The sequence below is a fragment of the Panthera onca genome, chromosome A2 (assembly GCF_046562875.1).
Source record: "Panthera onca isolate mPanOnc1 chromosome A2, mPanOnc1 haplotype 2, whole genome shotgun sequence".
NCBI classification, from domain to species: Eukaryota; Metazoa; Chordata; class Mammalia; order Carnivora; family Felidae; genus Panthera; species Panthera onca.
The window spans coordinates 161658612-161677126 of record NC_138340.1 but is presented as its reverse complement, the minus strand read 5'-3'; the positions used below and the strand labels follow the sequence as shown (position 1 = coordinate 161677126).

General features: G+C 45.7%; 1 protein-coding gene and 1 long non-coding RNA gene across 3 annotated transcripts; both read left to right on the top strand.

The window, feature by feature from the left end:
- The first annotated feature begins 1350 nt into the window (after positions 1-1350).
- ZNF425 (zinc finger protein 425) lies at positions 1351-13291 on the top strand. 2 transcript variants are annotated; one of them, XM_060625680.3, is made up of 4 exons: positions 1351-1461; positions 2825-2951; positions 5898-6053; positions 8697-13291. In XM_060625680.3, exons 1-4 carry the CDS (start codon positions 1444-1446, stop codon positions 10649-10651), a joined length of 2256 nt encoding a protein of 751 aa, XP_060481663.2. In that variant the 5' UTR covers positions 1351-1443; the 3' UTR covers positions 10652-13291. The 2 variants fall into 2 exon arrangements, with proteins under 2 accessions (XP_060481663.2, XP_078294250.1); XM_078438124.2 differs by lacking the exon at positions 2825-2951 and having other exon boundaries at positions 1353-1461.
- A 22-nt stretch (positions 13292-13313) lies between these two features.
- Positions 13314-18043, top strand: LOC145715314 (uncharacterized). Its single transcript, XR_014137347.1, has 2 exons — positions 13314-13761; positions 14001-18043. It is a non-coding gene; the product is annotated as an uncharacterized LOC145715314 (long non-coding RNA).
- Positions 18044-18515: the final 472 nt, after the last annotated feature.

Sequence of the window (18515 nt, the reverse complement as noted above, 5' to 3'; positions counted from 1 at the left end):
CTGATAGTGTGAAGCATGCTTGGGATTCTGTCTCTCTCTCTCTCTCAAAATAAATAAATAAATTAAAAAAAAAAATAAAAAGACGCAGCGAAAATTATAAGTAAATTAAAATGCAATACTAAAACAAAGTCAAATAATCCAGAAGAGAAAACAGGGAAATGAAAGGCAGAGAGGAAAAGCAGATGACTAATAATAAAAAAGATCTAAATCCAAGTACTTTAATAACTACGTTTAGTGTAGTTATTAACAATAAAAGAGAGATGATCAGAGTAGTCGAGCAAATTGCTAACAGCTCCACTGTAAGAGTGGGAATGCCATGGTTTGGGTTCTTCACCTGCAACACAAAGCCATCATGTGTACAGGATCCACCTGGGCCACCCCATATCATTCCCATGGGACTTGAGGACAAGGTAATGAACGATGTGAACATAAATCTCAAGCTGCCTATGACCCATGAATTTTGTCTATTGTCAACGCCTATGAAACCACGGCAGGCTGATTTGTCGGCTTGTAAGATGAGTAGCATTTCAACCCTCCACAGGTCTTCCCCGTAAGGTTTATGGCAGGAATGCAAGGCTGGTTCAACGTTCACAAATCAATCTATCTAACCGACCATATTAATTGTTTAAGAGAGAAAAACCACATAAAAATATAAATTGATGCAGAAAAGGCTTTGGGCAAAACAAAACACCCACTCACATTGTAAATTCCCAGCAAACTCGGAATAGAAGAGCACGCCCTCAACCTGAGACGTATCTACAAAAACCTACTGTTAAATATGGGCTCGACGTGTGTCCAAGGTAGACCAGAAGTGGTTTCACTGAAGAAGCAGGATTTGGTGGATGACTTGCCTGCCTTCTGGCCCCTGGCGGGAGGATTCTGAGCGGGGGCGGGGGGGGGGGGGGGCTGCACACTCTCAGAATCCCTGGCAGGACGGACTCCCCATTGCCCATGACAGGGACCTGCTCGTTAACCCCCTGGGCCGGCTCACCTCCCTCGCTTCATTCCCGGGATGGCCTCACAGATGATCCTCCCCTCGCCTGGGGTCCGCTTCGGGGAGGAACCAGCCCCGCGCCCCTTCTCCGTCCGGGGCTCACTGAAGAGCGAGTCGTCTCCCCACTTGCAGCTGAAGCCCCACGTCCGCCTCTCCGTCTTCCTCTCTCCAGCTCCGTTCAGTGCCTCTCGGTCTGTCTTCCTCGCTCGGAGACCCAGACCCTGAGCCAGGACCCGGGGACGGCGCTGGCTCCTCCCGGGCGCAGGGGGCGCTGTGGGGCCGGGCCGGGCGCGAGTCCCAGCGTGCACCGCGCGGGGGCTGGGCCTAGCGGGGCTGGACGGGGATGGAAGGCCGCGCGCCGTGGGCGGTGCCGGGGGGGGTGACCCGTGCGCTCGGCGTCTCCAGGGCAGCGGCGAAGGCAGGGGCAGAAGCGGGGGCCGTGAAGGGCCATGGCTGAGCTGGCTCCGGTAAGAGGGGCCTTGGAGGATGCGGGCCCTGTCGAAACTCGTCCCTGTCGCGATCTGGTGTGGGGTCCCGATTCGGGCAGTGAGGCGGCGGGGGACTGTACGTGCGTGACCCTGGACTGAGCTCGGAGCCCCCGGCGGTTAAAGGGACGGTTTTGGTGCTCAGGTTGTTTCTGCAATGGAATAGGAAGAAAAGGGGTCACTGGGAGAAATTCAGGGTCTAACCAAGCGTCCCCTCTTGTCACCCGCTGTTTCCGCCGTGTGTCGGAGTTCTTTGGTTTCTCTTGGGTTCTCGTTCTGTGCTCTGCTGATGGATGTAACCTCAAAGAAGCTCATCTGAACGGATGAAAAAAAAGTTAGGGGAAGGAAGACTGGGAATGAAAGGAACTGGAGACTGCTCCCTGTAGGAAATGACAGAAAATTTGAAACCAGTTGGGGTGGTTAACGGGAAATTTCAGCACCGGTTTTAGAGTTTAATAGGCATATCCTGGGCTCAATCCAGGAAACTCTGTTAAATTCAACTAAGTATATAACCTGCCTACTTATGCAAGTTTTGCTTCTACCCTTACTGAGATTTTCATATCTAATAATCTTACTAATGTAATGCATTTTTTTCCCCTTCCGCTTCTCACCTCCTCCCCCATCAGGTATAGGACACAGGGAACCTTTGTGTACTGTACTATCTTTGCAACTTCCTGAGTCTATATTTCAAAATAAAAAGTTTTTAAAAGTCTTGCATACCAATAATTGGTTGTTGCTAAGTAAAGGATCCCCCTTTAGGTGATGCATGTGTTCAAAGGCCTGCTGGTCATTAATTCACTATGTGGGTCAAGTAGACTTCTGTGACCCCTTTATTACATTGTTCATGGCACCATCCAGAGAGAATGATAGAATATATATATCACATGTAATTATATATATGTATATGATTTTCTTTTTAAAAATTTTTTAACATTTATTGATTTTTGAGACAGAGAGCACGCGTGTGCACACACACAAGCAGGGGAGGGGCAGAGAAAGGGAAACAATCCAAAGCAGGCTCCAGGCTCTGAGCTGTCAGCACAGGGCCCAACGTGGGGCTCAAAGCAACAAACCACGAGATCACGACCTGAGCTGAAGTCCGAGGTGTAACCAACTGAGCCACCCAGGTGCCCCTATATGATTTTATTTTTAAGTAATCTCTACACCCCTGTGGGGCTCAAAGTTACAACCCCGAAATCACGAGTTGCATGCTCCACCAGCTGAACCAGCCAGGCGCCCAAGAATGAGATTTTAATATAGTTTCTTCTCGTCTCTTAAAGACATGGACATTGAAAGATGGGAGCCTGAAAGTGAAAATGTATGTATGTACTGTTTGTGATTCCAGGTAACAATGACATTTGATGATGTGGCCTTATATTTTTCGGAACAAGAGTGGGAGATCCTGGAGAAGTGGCAGAAGGAAATGTATCAGCAAGTGATGAAGACCAATTATGAGACTCTTGATTCCCTGGGTAGGATTGGCTTCAAAGAAATCATTTTTGGGGAACCAGCCTAATACTATTAGGCTTTCCACTCTGTATTAGCTATTGAGTATGATTCTGTGGCCAGTTTACACTTAGAATATCTTCTTAACTTCCTATTATGGCCTGGGAATATTTAACATGTCATTATTTTATCTAGTGATATCTGCACTCCCCCAGTCTTACTAATTCAGAATTCTCTTTCACCCCAAACCTCCCTTGTTTGTCCCACAGTTAGAATTACTAAATGACCTCATTGCCTCTCTCTTTTTTTTTAAGTGTATCCTTTTTTTAAAACTGATACTTTGGTGCCTACATGTGTTGCCTCAGCAAGAGGAGTTTTCTCTCCTCGTAAGAACTGGGGGAAAAGTTCCCTGGTAGAGGGAGAAGGGGCGGTGGGATGGGACACGTAGGTATACCCAGAGAAATACTCACAGGGTAGATTTGAAGAGAAAGTTGAGATTATACTTTGCCATTTATCCAACTTGCTCTAACTCATTCTTACATCATTAAAACCATTTCTACCGTTACCAATTTAACAGGTGATCTCAATATAGCCTGTAGGCTTCTCTCCCTCCTTTGGGGTTTATAATCTCTTCTATCTGAGATAGGGATGACAAGATGAATCAGTTGTGCGAAATCAGAGGGAAGAAAATTCTAAGCAGAGGAAAGATTAGTGCAGAAGTTTAAGGGTTGGAGTGCATGAGCTCATTGTGTGATGGGAACCACGCTAAGGCTAGTCACACATGCAGAGAAGGCTAGGAGATGAGAACTGTGGTGCCAAGTCTGGAAGGGGCCTCTATGTCAAGGTCCAGAGTTCGATTTAGTTCTGTATACAAAGGGAAGGTGATGAGAGGATTTACACAGGACTAGTAAGACAAAATTTGTTGGAAGAATTAATTACTTGGGTTGCCATGGGGAGAATGAATTGTAGCGCACAGCAATGAAAGGAGAGACACCAGCCAAGAACCTCAGCAGTGCAGGTGAGGCTTCATGGCAGCCGAACGAGGTAGGTGGTGATAAAGGTAGAAGGAGACAGGCTCTGAATGTCTTTCGGAGGTAGCGTCCCGGATTTTGCTGGTGGGTTGGACGTCGAGCCTAAAAGTGAAAGAAGAATCAACTCCTAGATTTTTGGCTTGAGTATGTTGAAGCCAATGGCTTTATTCGATGACATCAGGAACGCTTGGGGAAAGGACCTTCAGTTTGAGATATTTATTAGACATTATATGGAAATATTTATAATTGGGTACGCAAGAGTGGAATTCCAAGTGAAGATCAGGGCTGGAGTCACAAATTTGGAGTGACTATATAGATGGTGTTTAAAAAAAAATTGTTTGCATGTTTATTTTTGAGAGAGACCATGACTGGGAGAGGAGCAGAGAGGGAGACACAGAATCCAAAGCAGGTTTCTGGCTCTGAGCTGTCAGCTCAAAGCCCCACGCAGGGCTCGAACCCACCAGCCGTGAGATCATGACCTGAGCCAAAGTCGGACGCTCAACCGACTTGAGCCACCCAGGTGGCCCAAGATGGTGTTTGAAATCTCAGGGCTAGGTGGAATCACCTAGGGAGAATATGTAGATAGGAGAAAGCCCCGGGACACCTCAACATTAGGAGATCAAGCAGAGCAGTCTCAGTCCAGTAAGGTAGGAGAAACTCGAGCTACGTGCTTATCCAGGGTTGAGTTGGGAGTTATCACAACTAGTGTCCTTGTGCTTGGAAAATCCAGTCTGATTTTCCCACTTTTTAAAACCCAAAGGGCATTATTTACAAATGATTTTCTGTACGGGCATCCAGATATTAGCCCCAGAGATTAGGATTTAGCAGGTTCAGCCTCAGGCCCAGGAGTCCACATTTTTCACAAGCCCTTCAGGTGCTGCCAATGCTTGATCCAAGGTCTCAGCGGTAGGTGACATTACTACAGGGCATCCATTGGATCTTCTAAAATCATTCCTTTACTTTAGAACTGTCCTTCTTCCCTTCATGCTTATGTCATTAGACACATTACTCTCTCTCCCTTCATCATTGCCATCGTTTAACAACTTCCTGGTTCCTTCACTGCACCTCAGTAGTTAGTCTCCTTGAATATGGGGAGTCTAGTCAGAAGCGTTTAGTGATCAGGCTCCCTTCTTGACCTCCTGTGATTTTGCTTTTTATTGCACTCACATTGTTCTCATAATGATCATTTTTTAAGACTTTCTGCCTGGATCTGTTGGCCTTTTAAAAATCATTGTCCAGGGGCACCTGGGTGGCTCAGTTGGTTAAGGGTCTGACTTCGGCTCAGGTCATGATCTCACAGTTCGTGGGTTCAAGCCCCGCATCAGGCTCTGTGCTGACAGCTCAGAGCCTAGAGCCTGCTTTGGATTCTGTGTCTCCCTCTCTCTTTCTGCCCCTACCCCATTTGGGCTCTGTCTCTCCCTCTCTCTCTCAAGAATAAATAACCATTAAAATAAAAGTAAAAATCATTGTCCTTAACTTCCCCATTTCCTTTAGTTTTATGAAACATTGCAGAGAACATTTAAGCTAAGCAGTCTTGGTTAGGCTATATTTTGTTGTCATTCATGTAATTTCAAGGGTTTCAATTTTTTTTTTTATCGCTTATTTATTTTTGAGAGAGAGAGAGAGAGAGAGAGAGAGGGAGGCAGAGCGCGAGTAGGAGAGGGGCAGAGAGAGAAGGAGACACAGAATATGAAGCAGGCTCCAGGCTCTCAGCTATCAGCACAGAGCCCGACGCGGGACTCGAACCCACGAACTGTGAGATCATGACCTGAGCCGAAGTCGGACGCTTAACTGACTGAACCACCCAGGCGCCCCGGGTTTCAATTTTTTTTAACTTAACTTTGATTTCCTGTCTTCAGGAATCAAAGTCAACTCTGATAATCATGTTCAGTGAAGAACTCAGATAAATCCAGATTGAGTCTATGTGGACTCTCTTTGCAGGTGGTGTCTTTTCCAAGCCAGATTTGATCACTTGGATGGAACAAGGGAGAACGCTGTTAATCAGAGACCAGGGACCCTTGGAGAAAAGAATGACACTTAGCCCTTCTGCTGATGAGCAGTGCAGCACGCAGAAGACTCGAAAGTTGCTGTATTTTGGTGAGTATGATGGATTTAGGGTCATGACTGATTTCTCTTATCTTTGTGGATAGTCAGCTGGACGTTGTGAATAAGCATTGTTTTGACGGAGAGTGTTCTTTTTTTCCCTCAAGTGGGAAGCAAATACAAGAACGTATTACTTTTATAAGGAGGGAAATTGTGTATGTTTTGTTAAAAAAAAATTATGACCCTGGAAAGAAGAATTCCCTGTAAAAGAACAAGTAGAGGACCCACTTGTCAAGTCCTGAGGAGCAGCCATCTTCCCCGTGACACCACTGTGTCCATTTGAGTATAGAGAAATGGAAAACCGTCCAATTTGGTATAACATACTATTTTTTTATTGTACAGATTTTTAGAACTTGAGTTCTAAAATCCTGTTGAAAGATTCCTTTTTAAAAAAAAAAATTTTTTTTTAATGTTTATTTTTGAGAGAGAGAGAGACAGAGACAGAATGCAGTGGGGGAGGGGCAGAGAGAGAGGGAGACACAGAAGCAGGCTTCAGGCTCTGAGCTCTCAGCACAGGGCTCGACGCGGGGCTCGAACTCATGAGCTGTGAGATCATGACCTGAACCGAAGTTGGACGCTCAACCAACTGAGCCACCCAGCTGCCCCAGAAGGATTCCTTTTTGAATTCCTTGTATCACAAGAAAAACGTTGGAAATACTTCAAATGCTTAAGGGAATATGTTATTTTTTAGACTATGCTAGTGTTTTATTAAATGGAGATCTAAGTCCCTGGAAGTCATAGGACTCCCCTTAAGAAGAAGGGATTTGAGCCCAGGGAACGTATGGGCTGGCTCCATCAAAACAAAAAAAGAATTCCCAAGGACTTCATTTCATTGCCACTGTCTATTATTTCATTTATCTAACGAGCATTGAGTCCCTACCATGTTCATAGGACTGTGTTAGTTATTACTCAGGCTGGGGGTGGGAAGGAGACACGTACATATACCCATATATATATATGTTCCGCTGGAGGATTTGGTCTTCGTGCTCACCTGGGATGGCAGTTAAGTTAGTCGATCATATTGAACTGTTGGACTAGTCATCTATATAATGGGACTGTGTACAATTTAATAAAATAGTAAGTGGCAGTGGTAGTAGGAGTTGTATAGGGATTTAGAGGAGAGTGAGTGGAGTAGAGACAGCAGTTTCCCACGAGGCCTTCTAAAGGAATTAGGATTTAAATAGCAAAGAATGGACGGATTTGGTTAGAGAAGATCAGCAGGGGTTATACATGAGCTGTCTCAAAGGTGGGAACAAGCCCATTGTGTTTAGAAAATGTATAGCTGAATGTGATTCTTGGGAGCGTATGGGAGGTGGAGAAGGGGAAACATGACATGATGTCAGATTAGCGGGGCCAGAAATCCCAAGGAGGAAGTTTGACTTCATCCTTTAGAAAGGGAGGACCCAGGGACAGAAAGGCTGTCCCTAAAAACGAATGTTCCCTTCGTGCCAGGTGGTACTCACCCAATAATCACAACTGCTCCTCTGCCTGGAATAAATAGTAAGTGATAAGAAATAGAGTTCAAGGAGACAGGTAAGTACGCTTTTGCCATGACCTAGACGTTAGCTATGGAGTGCTAACTTAGTAAATGACATCATCCTGTTGTTGTTAACCGTGACCACAGAGCATAATCAGAGTTCTCTGGGGGCAGGCCCACCCTTCCTGACAGGTGAGGTTTCCTCCTGTGTTAAGAGATTTTAAAAAAGGAGAGGCCTAGGACCCAGTTCAACAGGTAGGAGACAAAGCGGTTCTGAAATACATCACCTCAGGCCAGCATCTGGAATTGACCGCTCCAGTTTTTGCGGGTGAGAATACGGTGCGAGCTCAGCTCCCCATTTCCTGTCATCATGGTTTTTGCTCTGGGAACAGCAGTGACTATGCGTCTATTAATATCTTTCTTACGATGCAAAGTTCCTTGGAAAAGGGCATTATTTCCATAGTGTTCTTTGTGAAATTTAGTAAATTGTCATTTTGACATTCTTAAGAAAGATACTTTCTTTTTTTTTTATGTTTATTTCTGAGAGAGGGAGCACAAGTGGGGGAGGGGCAGAGAGAGGGGGACAGAGGATCTGAAGTGGGTTCTGCACTCACAGCAGAGAACCCAATGTGGGACTCGAACTCGTGAACTGTGAGATCATGACCTGGTCTGAAGTTGGACACTTAACTGACTGAGCCACCCAGGCGCCAAGAAAGATATTTTTTATTAGCATTTCTTCCAGAAAGCTTTTCCTGAAATCTGTGGTAGAAGGGGCAAGAATATGACCCAAAGCCTTTATACTTCAGTATTATGTGATTTACTTCACAGATTTAAGGAACTAGAATAGAATGGTCATATTCTCAGACTAGCTCATTTTTATTTTCTTTCAACTTCTGCTTATTCTCTGAGGATAATTCATTGGTTCACAAGATGTATTTGCCTGCAATTTTTTTTCCACACGCAGCCATTTCTTAACACTTGATGGAAGAATTTGCACGTCACAGTTAGATATACTTGGCCTGTGGCAAGCAGATACACAAGGTCATCAAGATCAATGGGATTCCTTTTCCCGTGCTGGTAGTGACGTGAAGACCATTCTTGACCCCATCGTAACACAGACACGTCATTGGTAAGGGTGGGTCTTCTTTTTCTCTCTCCAGGTGACCAAGGAAATCTTGGGGCAGAAGAGGAGGGATGCCGTTCAAATGGCCTCCAAAAGCAGGGTTCGCGTGCTACCTTCCCAGGGGAGGAAAGAAAGATCTTACCAAATCAAAGAGCCACCTTACGGCACCCAAGTCTCCAAGAAATAGGGATTCCACATGAAAACCTTGACGTCATATCCTCTAATCGGGATAAGAACGATCCATGGCCTACGCTGGTAGGTCCCCCAGGTCACTTGGAAATTCCACCGGGGCCGAGATTTTATTCCTGTTTTGTCTGTAGGAAGGTCTTCCAGGTAAAGAGAGACTTGGTAAAGCACAAAAGAAACCACGCCAAGAGCCAGCTCTGTAAATATCCACAGCACAAAAATGAATCCAGAGGGAGCTCTGAACGCCGATGGAACCGGCCGGTCCTGTGTAAGAAGAAGCGTTTCCGGTGTGGCAAGTGCGAGAAGAGCTACTATCTGAAGTGCAGCCTGATCATTCACCAGGTTGTTCACGTGGGCCAGCGCCCCCTCCCGTGCCCCCAGTGTGACCAGACCTTCCAGTTTAGAGCCGCTCTGAGGAAGCATCTGTGTTTGCACAAAAGGGAGAGACCGTTTTCCTGTGAGCGGTGCGGCAAGGGTTTCGTCTCGCGGTGCAAGCTCACGGAGCACCTCAGGGTGCACACCGGGGAGAAGCCTTTCCGGTGTCCAGAGTGTGGCAGAAGCTTCCGCCTGCGGAGGAGTTTGAAGGCCCACCTTTGCCGACACGACGGGAAGAAGCCTTTCCGTTGCCCGGAGTGTGGCAGAAGCTTTTCCCGAAAGGCTGCCGTGAAGGCCCACCAGAGGATCCACGGTGGAGAGAAGCCGTTTTCTTGTGACGAATGTGGTCGGAGATTCACGCACAAGACGAAACTCGCTGAACATACCAGAGTTCATACGGGAGAGAAGCCCTTCCAGTGTCCCGAGTGTGAGAAGAGCTTCCGCCTGAAGAGAAGCCTCAAGGCCCATCTATTTCAGCACAGCGGGAAGAAGCCCTTCCAGTGTCCCGAGTGTGACAGGAGCTTCTCTTGGAAGAACGCCATGAAGGCCCACCAGCGTTTACACAGCGAGGAGAAGCCGTTCTCCTGCGGGGAGTGTGGCAAGAGGTTTACCCGGCCCTCGAAGCTCGCTCGCCATAGCAGAGTCCACGACAGGCAGAGGGAGTTCTCCTGCGGCGAGTGCAAAAAGACGTTCCCTCGGCAGTCGAGGCTCACGGAGCACCTCAAGGTCCACGCCAAAGAAAAGCCGTTCTCCTGTCCCGAGTGCAGCCGGAGCTTCAGCCGACACTCGCACCTCGCCGAGCACAGGAGGCTTCACGGTGGGGAGGAGCCTTTCCGGTGTCCTGAGTGTGACAAGAGCTTCTTCTGGAAGGCCTCCCTGAAGTTCCACCAGCGGATACACAGGGGCGAGAAGCCGTTTGCGTGCAGCGAGTGCGGGAAGACCTACACCCAGCAGTCTCAGCTCACCGAACATCAGAGACTCCACAGCGGAGAGAAACCCTTCCGGTGTCCCGAGTGCCATAAAAGCTTCCGTCTCAAAGGGAATTTGAAAAGCCACCTGCTCCAGCACAGTGACAAAAAGCCGTTCTCCTGCGTTAAGTGCGGCAAAAGTTTCACTCAGCGGTACAGGCTCACCGAACACATTCGAGTCCATAGTGGTGAGAAGCCCTTCCGGTGTCCCGAGTGTGACAAGAGCTACTGCATACGGGGAAGCCTGAAGGTCCACCTGCACACGCATAGTGGAGAGAAGCCCTTCGGGTGTCCGGAATGTGGCAAAGGCTTCCTCCAGAAGAGAAGTCTGAAGACCCACCTGCACCATCACAGAGGGGAGAGGCCTTTTTCTTGTGACGAGTGTGGAAGGAGCTTCACGTACATGGGAGCACTCAACACCCATATGGCCGTACATGCCAGGGCAAAGCCCCTCAGTGTCTAGGCCAAGCCACGCAGAAAGGCGGCAGTGACAGCTCTCAGGTGGCGTTAGCAGCTCTGTCGGATCCACGGTAGAAGGGGGATAAGGGATTCACGGGACGCCGGCCTCACATACGCTGGCCAGATGCACAGCAGGCAGGGCGTGACAGCTCCTTGACAAAGGTCCCCAATTATCCAGGCACAAGAGGCATCTCCCCTCTGTGATTCCTGTGGACCAGGCCGGCCGGTTCTGGAAGAAACACTCGACTCTGCCGCCATTCCGGCAGTTTTTAGCAGCGTCATCCAAGAGCATAGTAATACCTTTATTAAATTCTGAAACCTTGGGGCACCTGGGTGGCTCGGTTGAGTGGTTGATTTCAGCTCAAGTCATGATCCGGGGGTCGTGGCATCGAGCCCCGCGTCGGACTCTGCGCCGAGCTTAAAGCCTGCTTAAGATTCCCTCTCTCTTTCCCTCTGCCCCTCTCCCCCACTCGCGCGCGCTCTCTCTCAAATAACAATAAAAGAAATTCTGAAACCACAGCTCGATTGAAGAAATGTTACAGACTGAAATGTTTCCCCTCAGACGCCTCAGTCTGCTTTCTATTATCAGGCCTCCTTATTTAAATTTGTACTGAGACTTTCAGTTTTTCCTCATATAGTGAATTTTCATTTTCCCTCACATGGTGAGAGCATCTGTGTCGCGGGGGAATTTCTCTATATTACCAAAAATAAGTGTTGTCTACCATCTCCTTTGTTAACGATGCTGCACATAAATTTTTGTTTCCCTCTGGTTTAATTTAAATCACCGAAAAATCCACCATTGTCGGTAACAAGCAATGATGTAACTAACCCCTCTGCATTTTCAGTAGTATACGTCAATTCTCCAGGAGACATAACTTGCCTTAATATTGGGGGCTTTTGGGTAAATACCAAAGGAAAAAATATTGCCAGTCCAAGACATCACTCCATTTTTTGTTCTGTGGCCCAATCGATCATTCTAAGGTGATTTTGCAGCCTGTTCTAGCGAACCTTCATCTGTCTCATGGACTGTCAGTCTTTTAACATCATTCCTACAAAAATGTACGGCTGTGCTTCCTTAGGGAATCTTTGGGGCCTATGGAAAATTCCCACTGCTGTAGTACACGGTGGTTGCTGATCACCTGAGTCAGAATCAGCTGGAATCAAGGACACCCTACAAGTCACAGTGTCTCTACGAGAACCAACGTCTGGTTGGTACACTCCTGTAGGTGCAAGCCTCTTGGCGAGTCAATGGTGTCTTTGTGCAAAGAAAAATGCCCTTCCTCTAACCTGTGCCAGGGCGCGTGTGGGCTGGATGTCAGCCTCGGCGGCCTCTTCACCAGCATACCTCAGGACAGCGCCGTGCCTTTGCCTGGGATACGTGTGGAAAACGCAGGCCCCAGGGACCCTTCCCACACCTACTGAGTGACAGTCTGTTCAAGTGAACTTGTTGGAAAAGCTCCAGAACATTTTTTCTAGTGAGTGGAGAGACTGGAGGAAGGAAAATTCTTTGAAAGCATTCTAGTCATCCTGCTGTGAAATTCAGGTTAGACCTTTTCCTTTAAGCCTTTCTCTCCTCCATTTTGTAGTCAAGCTCCTTGGGATAAAAGTTTCTTACGTTATGTGTGTGTTAGGTCAGGCTGCCATAACAAAACACCGCAGACTGGGGGGCTTAAAGCACAGAAATTTGTTTTCTTACAGATCTAAAGGCTAGAAGTCCAAGACCAAGGGGCCAGCAGGATTGGTGTCTGGTGAGAGCTGGCTTCCTGTGTCCTTATGTTGTTTTTTTCCTCTGTGCACAGGGTGGGAGTGGGGGATCGCCGGTGTTTCTTCTTTTTGTTAGAAGGATACCAGCCCTATTGGATTAGGGCCTCAGTCCTATGGCCTCATTTAACCTTAACTAGTAGACCTGAGCAAAGCGAATAAGGAGGCGCGGAGATTAAGAATTCTGTGTTCCTAAATGGAAAGAAATACCAAGAATGGGGAGGAAGTACTTCCTCCTCTGCCGCTGCCACCACCACCACCACCACCACCACCAGCCACTGCTAGCTGTGCGTGTTTGTCATCGGTTCCTCTCCTGAGCCACCACTTGTGCAGTAATGTCTTATCTCCTAGGTGCTGATGACTTTCAAATCTGTACATCCGTCTCCCTAGTTCACCTTCCCCCTGAGTATTTCTGATTTCCACAGGCATCTCAAACACAAAATGCCCAAGATAAGACTTTGCATCCAGGGGCGCCTAGGTGGCTCAGTCGGTTAAGCATCCGTCATCGGGTCAGGTCGTAATCTCACGGTTCATGAGTTCGAGCCCCACCTTGGGCTCTGTGCTGACAGCGTGGAACCTGGAGCCTGCTTTGGATTCTGTATCTTCCTCCCTCTCTGCCCCTCAGTCACATTCTCTCTCTCTCAAAAAATAAGTAAACATTTAAAAAATTAAAAAAAAAAAAGACTGTATCCATATCAACCCTCACTCTGCACTCTTCCTTACATTCTTGTATTTCCCACCTCTAAAATTACACTAACTAATCCTAAAGCTGAAAATCTGATAATGATCCTAGGTTTTCCTCCACCCAATCTGTCTCCTAAATTCCTCCCAAACAAATGCCCTTCTTTATCTCTACCATCACCACTGACTAAAGCCAACTTTTTTTTTTTTTAGCGTTTATTTATTTTTGAGACAGAGACAAAGCATGAATGGGGGAGGGTCAGAGAGAGGGAGACACAGAATCTGAAACAGGCTCCAGGCTCTGAGCTGTCAGCACAGAGCCCGACGCGGGGCTCGAACTCACAGACCGCGAGATCATGACCTGGGCCGAAGTCAGCCGCTTAACCGACTGAGCCACCCAGGCGCCCCTAAAGCCAACTTTTAAAAAAATTATTGTTTAAGTTTGTTTATTTCTTTTAGAGAGAACACAAGCAGGGGAAGAACAGAGAGGGAGAGAGAGAGAATCCCAAGCAGGCTCCATGCTGTCAGCGCAGAGCCTGATGCGGCGCTCGAACTCACAAACCCTGAGATCATGACCTGAGCTGAAATCAAGAGTCTGACGCTTAATGGACTGAGCCGCCCAGCTGCCTCCTCCCAAAGCCAACTTTAAAAAAAATTTAGTGGGGCGCCTGGGTGGCGCAGTCGGTTAAGCGTCTGACTTCAGCCAGGTCACGATCTCGCGGTCTGTGAGTTCGAGCCCCGCGTCGGGCTCTGGGCTGATGGCTCGGAGCCTGGAGCCTGTTTCCGATTCTGTGTCTCCCTCTCTCTCTGCCCCTCCCCTGTTCATGCTCTGTCTCTCTCTGTCCCAAAAATAAATAAAAAACGTTGAAAAAAAAAAAAATTTAAAAAAAATTTAGTGTTTTTATGGACAGATTTTCCTGCTTTCTCCTGCAGTGCATTCATTACCCTTGTAACAGATTGATTTCCCTAATATCCAACTCTAATGTTATTCTCAAAAAATATTTTTTATAAGCTTCCAATTTTATTACAAGCGTAAACTCCCTAACATGACATCAGAAAGAAACCTTTGAGCTGACCCAGACCTGCCTTTTCAGCTTAATCTTGTTACCTGTTCACAATATGAACCTCACTCTCACCGAACGACTCTGGTCTTTCCCAAGTGCGTCATATCCTCGTGACCACTCCCTCATCTTCCCGACTCCTGCACGTTCCACCATTCAGTTTCCACACCAGCGGCATTTTAGGTATGTGCACAATGCCACAGCACCCTTTCTCTAATAGCACTCTTAGCGTTCAACTGTAACCTGCCTGCTTCCCTCAGAGACTGCACTCTGGCCAGGGCAGGGGTTTAATCTTGTTTTTGCATTTTCCCACCCAGATCAAGCCATTCTCTGGCTTGATACCTGGATCTGTGATGTACCCACTAACAGGGCGGGGTGGGGGAGCACTGAACTACATAGGACTTGATTATGGACCTGAGGGCCCCAGGGAATCAGTCAGACGCAGTCGCGGGACAGCTAAACAAGAATGGTTGGAGGTGCATACATTCTCACATAGACACAAACCCTACCCCTCCCCATTCACGATGATCCTGCAATCCGTAATTCCAAAACCCATAAAGAGATGGAAGTTTAAGTGAGCCAACAAAACAAAATCAGAAGATGAATTCACTCCGTATACGTTTAAATAGAGATCCCTGGAAGACACCTTAAAACCAGTGCACTTGATTCACCAAAATATAAACGAATTATAACATTTTAAAATACTACGAAATAAACAATAAGCAGAAGTGATAAACAGGTGGATATGAAAAAAGACCTTGGAAATGAGAAAGTAAAGTTACTGATTGAACGAAAATCTCGAATAGAATAAACAAGCTTTAGGAATTTACCCAGAATGAAGTAGATAGATAAATACAAATAATAAAAGTATGAAAGCAGTGAAGATCCATAGAGAATCGATTGAGAGCTTCTGATATATACCTAACAATTCCAGAAGGAAAAAATAAATAAAGGGAGTGGCTGAGAAGCAATACTTGAAAATGGCTGAGAGGTTTCCAAAATCTTCAAATGAAAAGTGCACTACCAGGCACCTGGGTGGCTCAGTCTGTTGAGCATCTGACTTCAGCTCAGGTCATGATCTCGTGGTTCATGAGTTCCAGCCTTACATTGGGCTCGCTCCTGTCAGCACAGAGCCTCCTCTGTCCCCCTCTCTCTACCCCTCCCCAGCTTGTGCTCTCAAAAATAAACATTTAATGGGGTGCCTGGGTGGCTCAGTCGGATGAGCAACCGACTTCGGCTCAGGTCATGATCTCGCGGTTTGTGGGTTCAAATCCCATGTCGGGCTCTGTGCTGACAGCTCAGAGCCTGGAGCCTGCTTCGGATTCTGTGTCTCCCTCTCTGTGCCCCTCCCCCATTCGCACTCTGTCTCTCTCATAAATATGGGGCGTCTGGGTGGCATAGGCGGTAAGCGTCCGACTTCAGCTCAGGTCATGATCTCACGGTTCATGAGTTCGAGCCCCACATCGGGCTCTGCGCTGACAGCTCAGAGCCTGGAGCCTGCTTCAGATTCTGTGTCTCCCTCTCTCTCTCTGCTCCTCCCCCACTCACACTCTCTCTCTCTCTCAAAAATAAATAAGCATTAAAAAAATAAAATAAATAAATAGACATTTTAAAAAAAAGGAAAAGTGCACTTCCATTACATGAGAGGATGGTAAAAATCCACACCTAGCAATGATGGTAAAACTAGCATCGAGAATAAGGAGAAAAACAGAAGGGCATGGAGAATTTGGGGGGATTATGGGTCTGTTTATTATCTTGATTTTGAGGATGGTTTCACGAACTTCTACATATGTCAAAACTTACCAAATTGTAAGGTTTAAATATATACAGTTTATAGTGTGGCAACTGTACCTCAATAAAACGGTTAAAAAATCAACAGCAATCACTAAGATGTTATATATAGTTTCTAAAACAGCTGAAGAAAAAAGGAATATAGTAAAGTACCAATTCAGGGGCTCCTGGGTTCCTCAGTCAGTTGAGCCTCCGACTTTGGCTTAGGTCACGATCTCGCGGTTTGTGTGTTCGAGCCCCGCATCAGGCTCACTGCTGTCAGTGCGGAGCCTGCTTCAGATCCTCTGTCCCTCCCCCGCTTGTGCTCTCTCTCAAAAATAAATAAAACATTGAAAGAAAGAAAGAAAGAAAGAAAGAAAGAAAGAAAGAAAGAAAGAGGAAGAAAGGAAGAAAAAAAAAAGTACCAATCCATCTGAAGGCAGAAAAAGGAAATGATGAAAATAATAAAATAGTGAATTAAGTACACAATCAGAAGACTGTCAGATATTTTAAAAGTTCATACTATACAAAGTTTACAAGAGACAAGACGACAAACACTAAACAATGAAAATAAAGTGATGGAAAAAGATTTGTCAAATGAAGCCTAGTGAAATAAACTATACATGAGAACAAGTTAGAATTTATAGCAAAATCCATAAAAAGAATCAACTAAGAAGAGTTAAGAATCACGAACTTGTAAACACCTAACAATGTAGGCTTGTACTATGAAAAGCAAAAGTTACCCAAATGACCAAAATAAATATACCATATTTTAGTTGGATAGTTAGCACACCTTTCGTAAACGTATTCATCTAGCAGACAATAATAAGCATTAATAATTTGATGTGAACAGCAAAAAATTTGTAAGTTTTACCCAACAGAAAACCCTGTATGAGAAATAACCTCAGTTGTTTGTTTTTTTTTTTAACAACGTTTATTTCTTTTTGAGACAGAGAGACAGAGTGTGAGTTGGGGAAGGGGCAGAGAGAGAGGGAGACACAGAAGCCAAAGCAGGCTCCAGGCTCTGAGCTGTCAGCACAGAGCCTGACACGGGGCTCGAACTCACGAATCGCGAGATCGTGACCTGAGCCGAAGTCGGACACCCCAGAAATAACATCAGTTTTAAACACAGAGCATTTACAAAAATTAACTATGTAATAGGTCACAATGAAGTCTCTACATATTTTTTAAAGTTCATTTCATTGTGATCCAACTTCTACCATGAAATATAACTTAGAAATAAAAAAGAAAACTTTAAACAACAAACAAAACTTCCTAGGCTTGGAAACTTTAAAAACACACTAAGACCTCTGGTTAAAGAGGAAATCACAATGCAATTTTAGAACTAAACATTCTAAGTTCTATATACCAAATTTGTGAGATGAAGTTTAGACATAAATCGTGTGTGTGTGTGTGTGTGCACGTAAATATTTTTTAAAATTTTGTGAAAGAATTAGTTCCATAGTCAAAAAGCTAAGAGTTCTTAATGAACTCTACCTCTGGAGATAGCCAGCTAATCCCTTGTCTGATGCTCCCACAGCACTTTGTACTTTGCTAATAGTATTGGATATTATTTTCACATTGTTCTTTACAAGCCTGTGTCCCTCCCCTCGAGATGGCAAATACTCTGATGGCTTGCTTCATTTATTTAAATGTTTCTTGTAGCGTTAAAGATATTCAGAAGGTGTAAAGAATGTTCACCTGTGAGCAGTTGGCTCCTCTTGAATAAGTCATTTGCAGTACAGACCTGTGACTTAAAATGGGATTGCAACCTGATAAAACCATTGCATGTTGAAAATACTGTTTAAAACACCTAACCTAATGAGCATCATAGCTTAGCCCAGCCTACCTTGCATGTGCTAAAAGCACTTACATTAGCCTACAGTTGGGCAAAATCACTGAATACAAAGTTTATTTTATAATGAAGTGTTGCACAGCTCGTGTAATGTATGAATACTGTAGCGAAAGTGACAAACAACGGGTGTGTGGGTGATGGTTGTAAGCACATCAGTTTTGTGCCCCTTGTGACGGTGTGGCTGACTGCAAGCTGCATCTGCCCAGCATCACGAGAGAGGATCCTCCAACAAATCGCAAGCCCAGGAAAAGATCAAAATGCAAAGCGTAGTTTCTACGGAATGCGTATTGCTTTCGTACCATTGTAAAACTGAGAAATCGTAAGTGGTACCATCACAAATCGGGGACCATCTGTACTGATGGAGCACCTGTGTAACCTTGTTTTCCATCCTCTCCTGCCCACCCCTTCCCCATCCCAGCTCCCAGCGATGGCTACTATCCCAAACTGGGTATTTATTCCTGTACATGTCAGTATACTTTGCCTACATACGTGTTACTTCTAAATAATATATAGTACTATTTTATATGTCCTAAAGTTTCTGTAAGGGGTACCATATTGTACGTAACCTACAACGTGCCTTTTCAGTCATCCTTATGTTAATGTCATTCACGTATGCTCTTTAAAGCTGTAGCTCACTAGTTTTTGCTGCTACTTTTCAGTGTATAGGGGAAAAACCCACAAGAGATCCATCCTCTGGGTGATAGACACTTAAATTGTTCTCCTGTTTTTGCTCTTAAAAC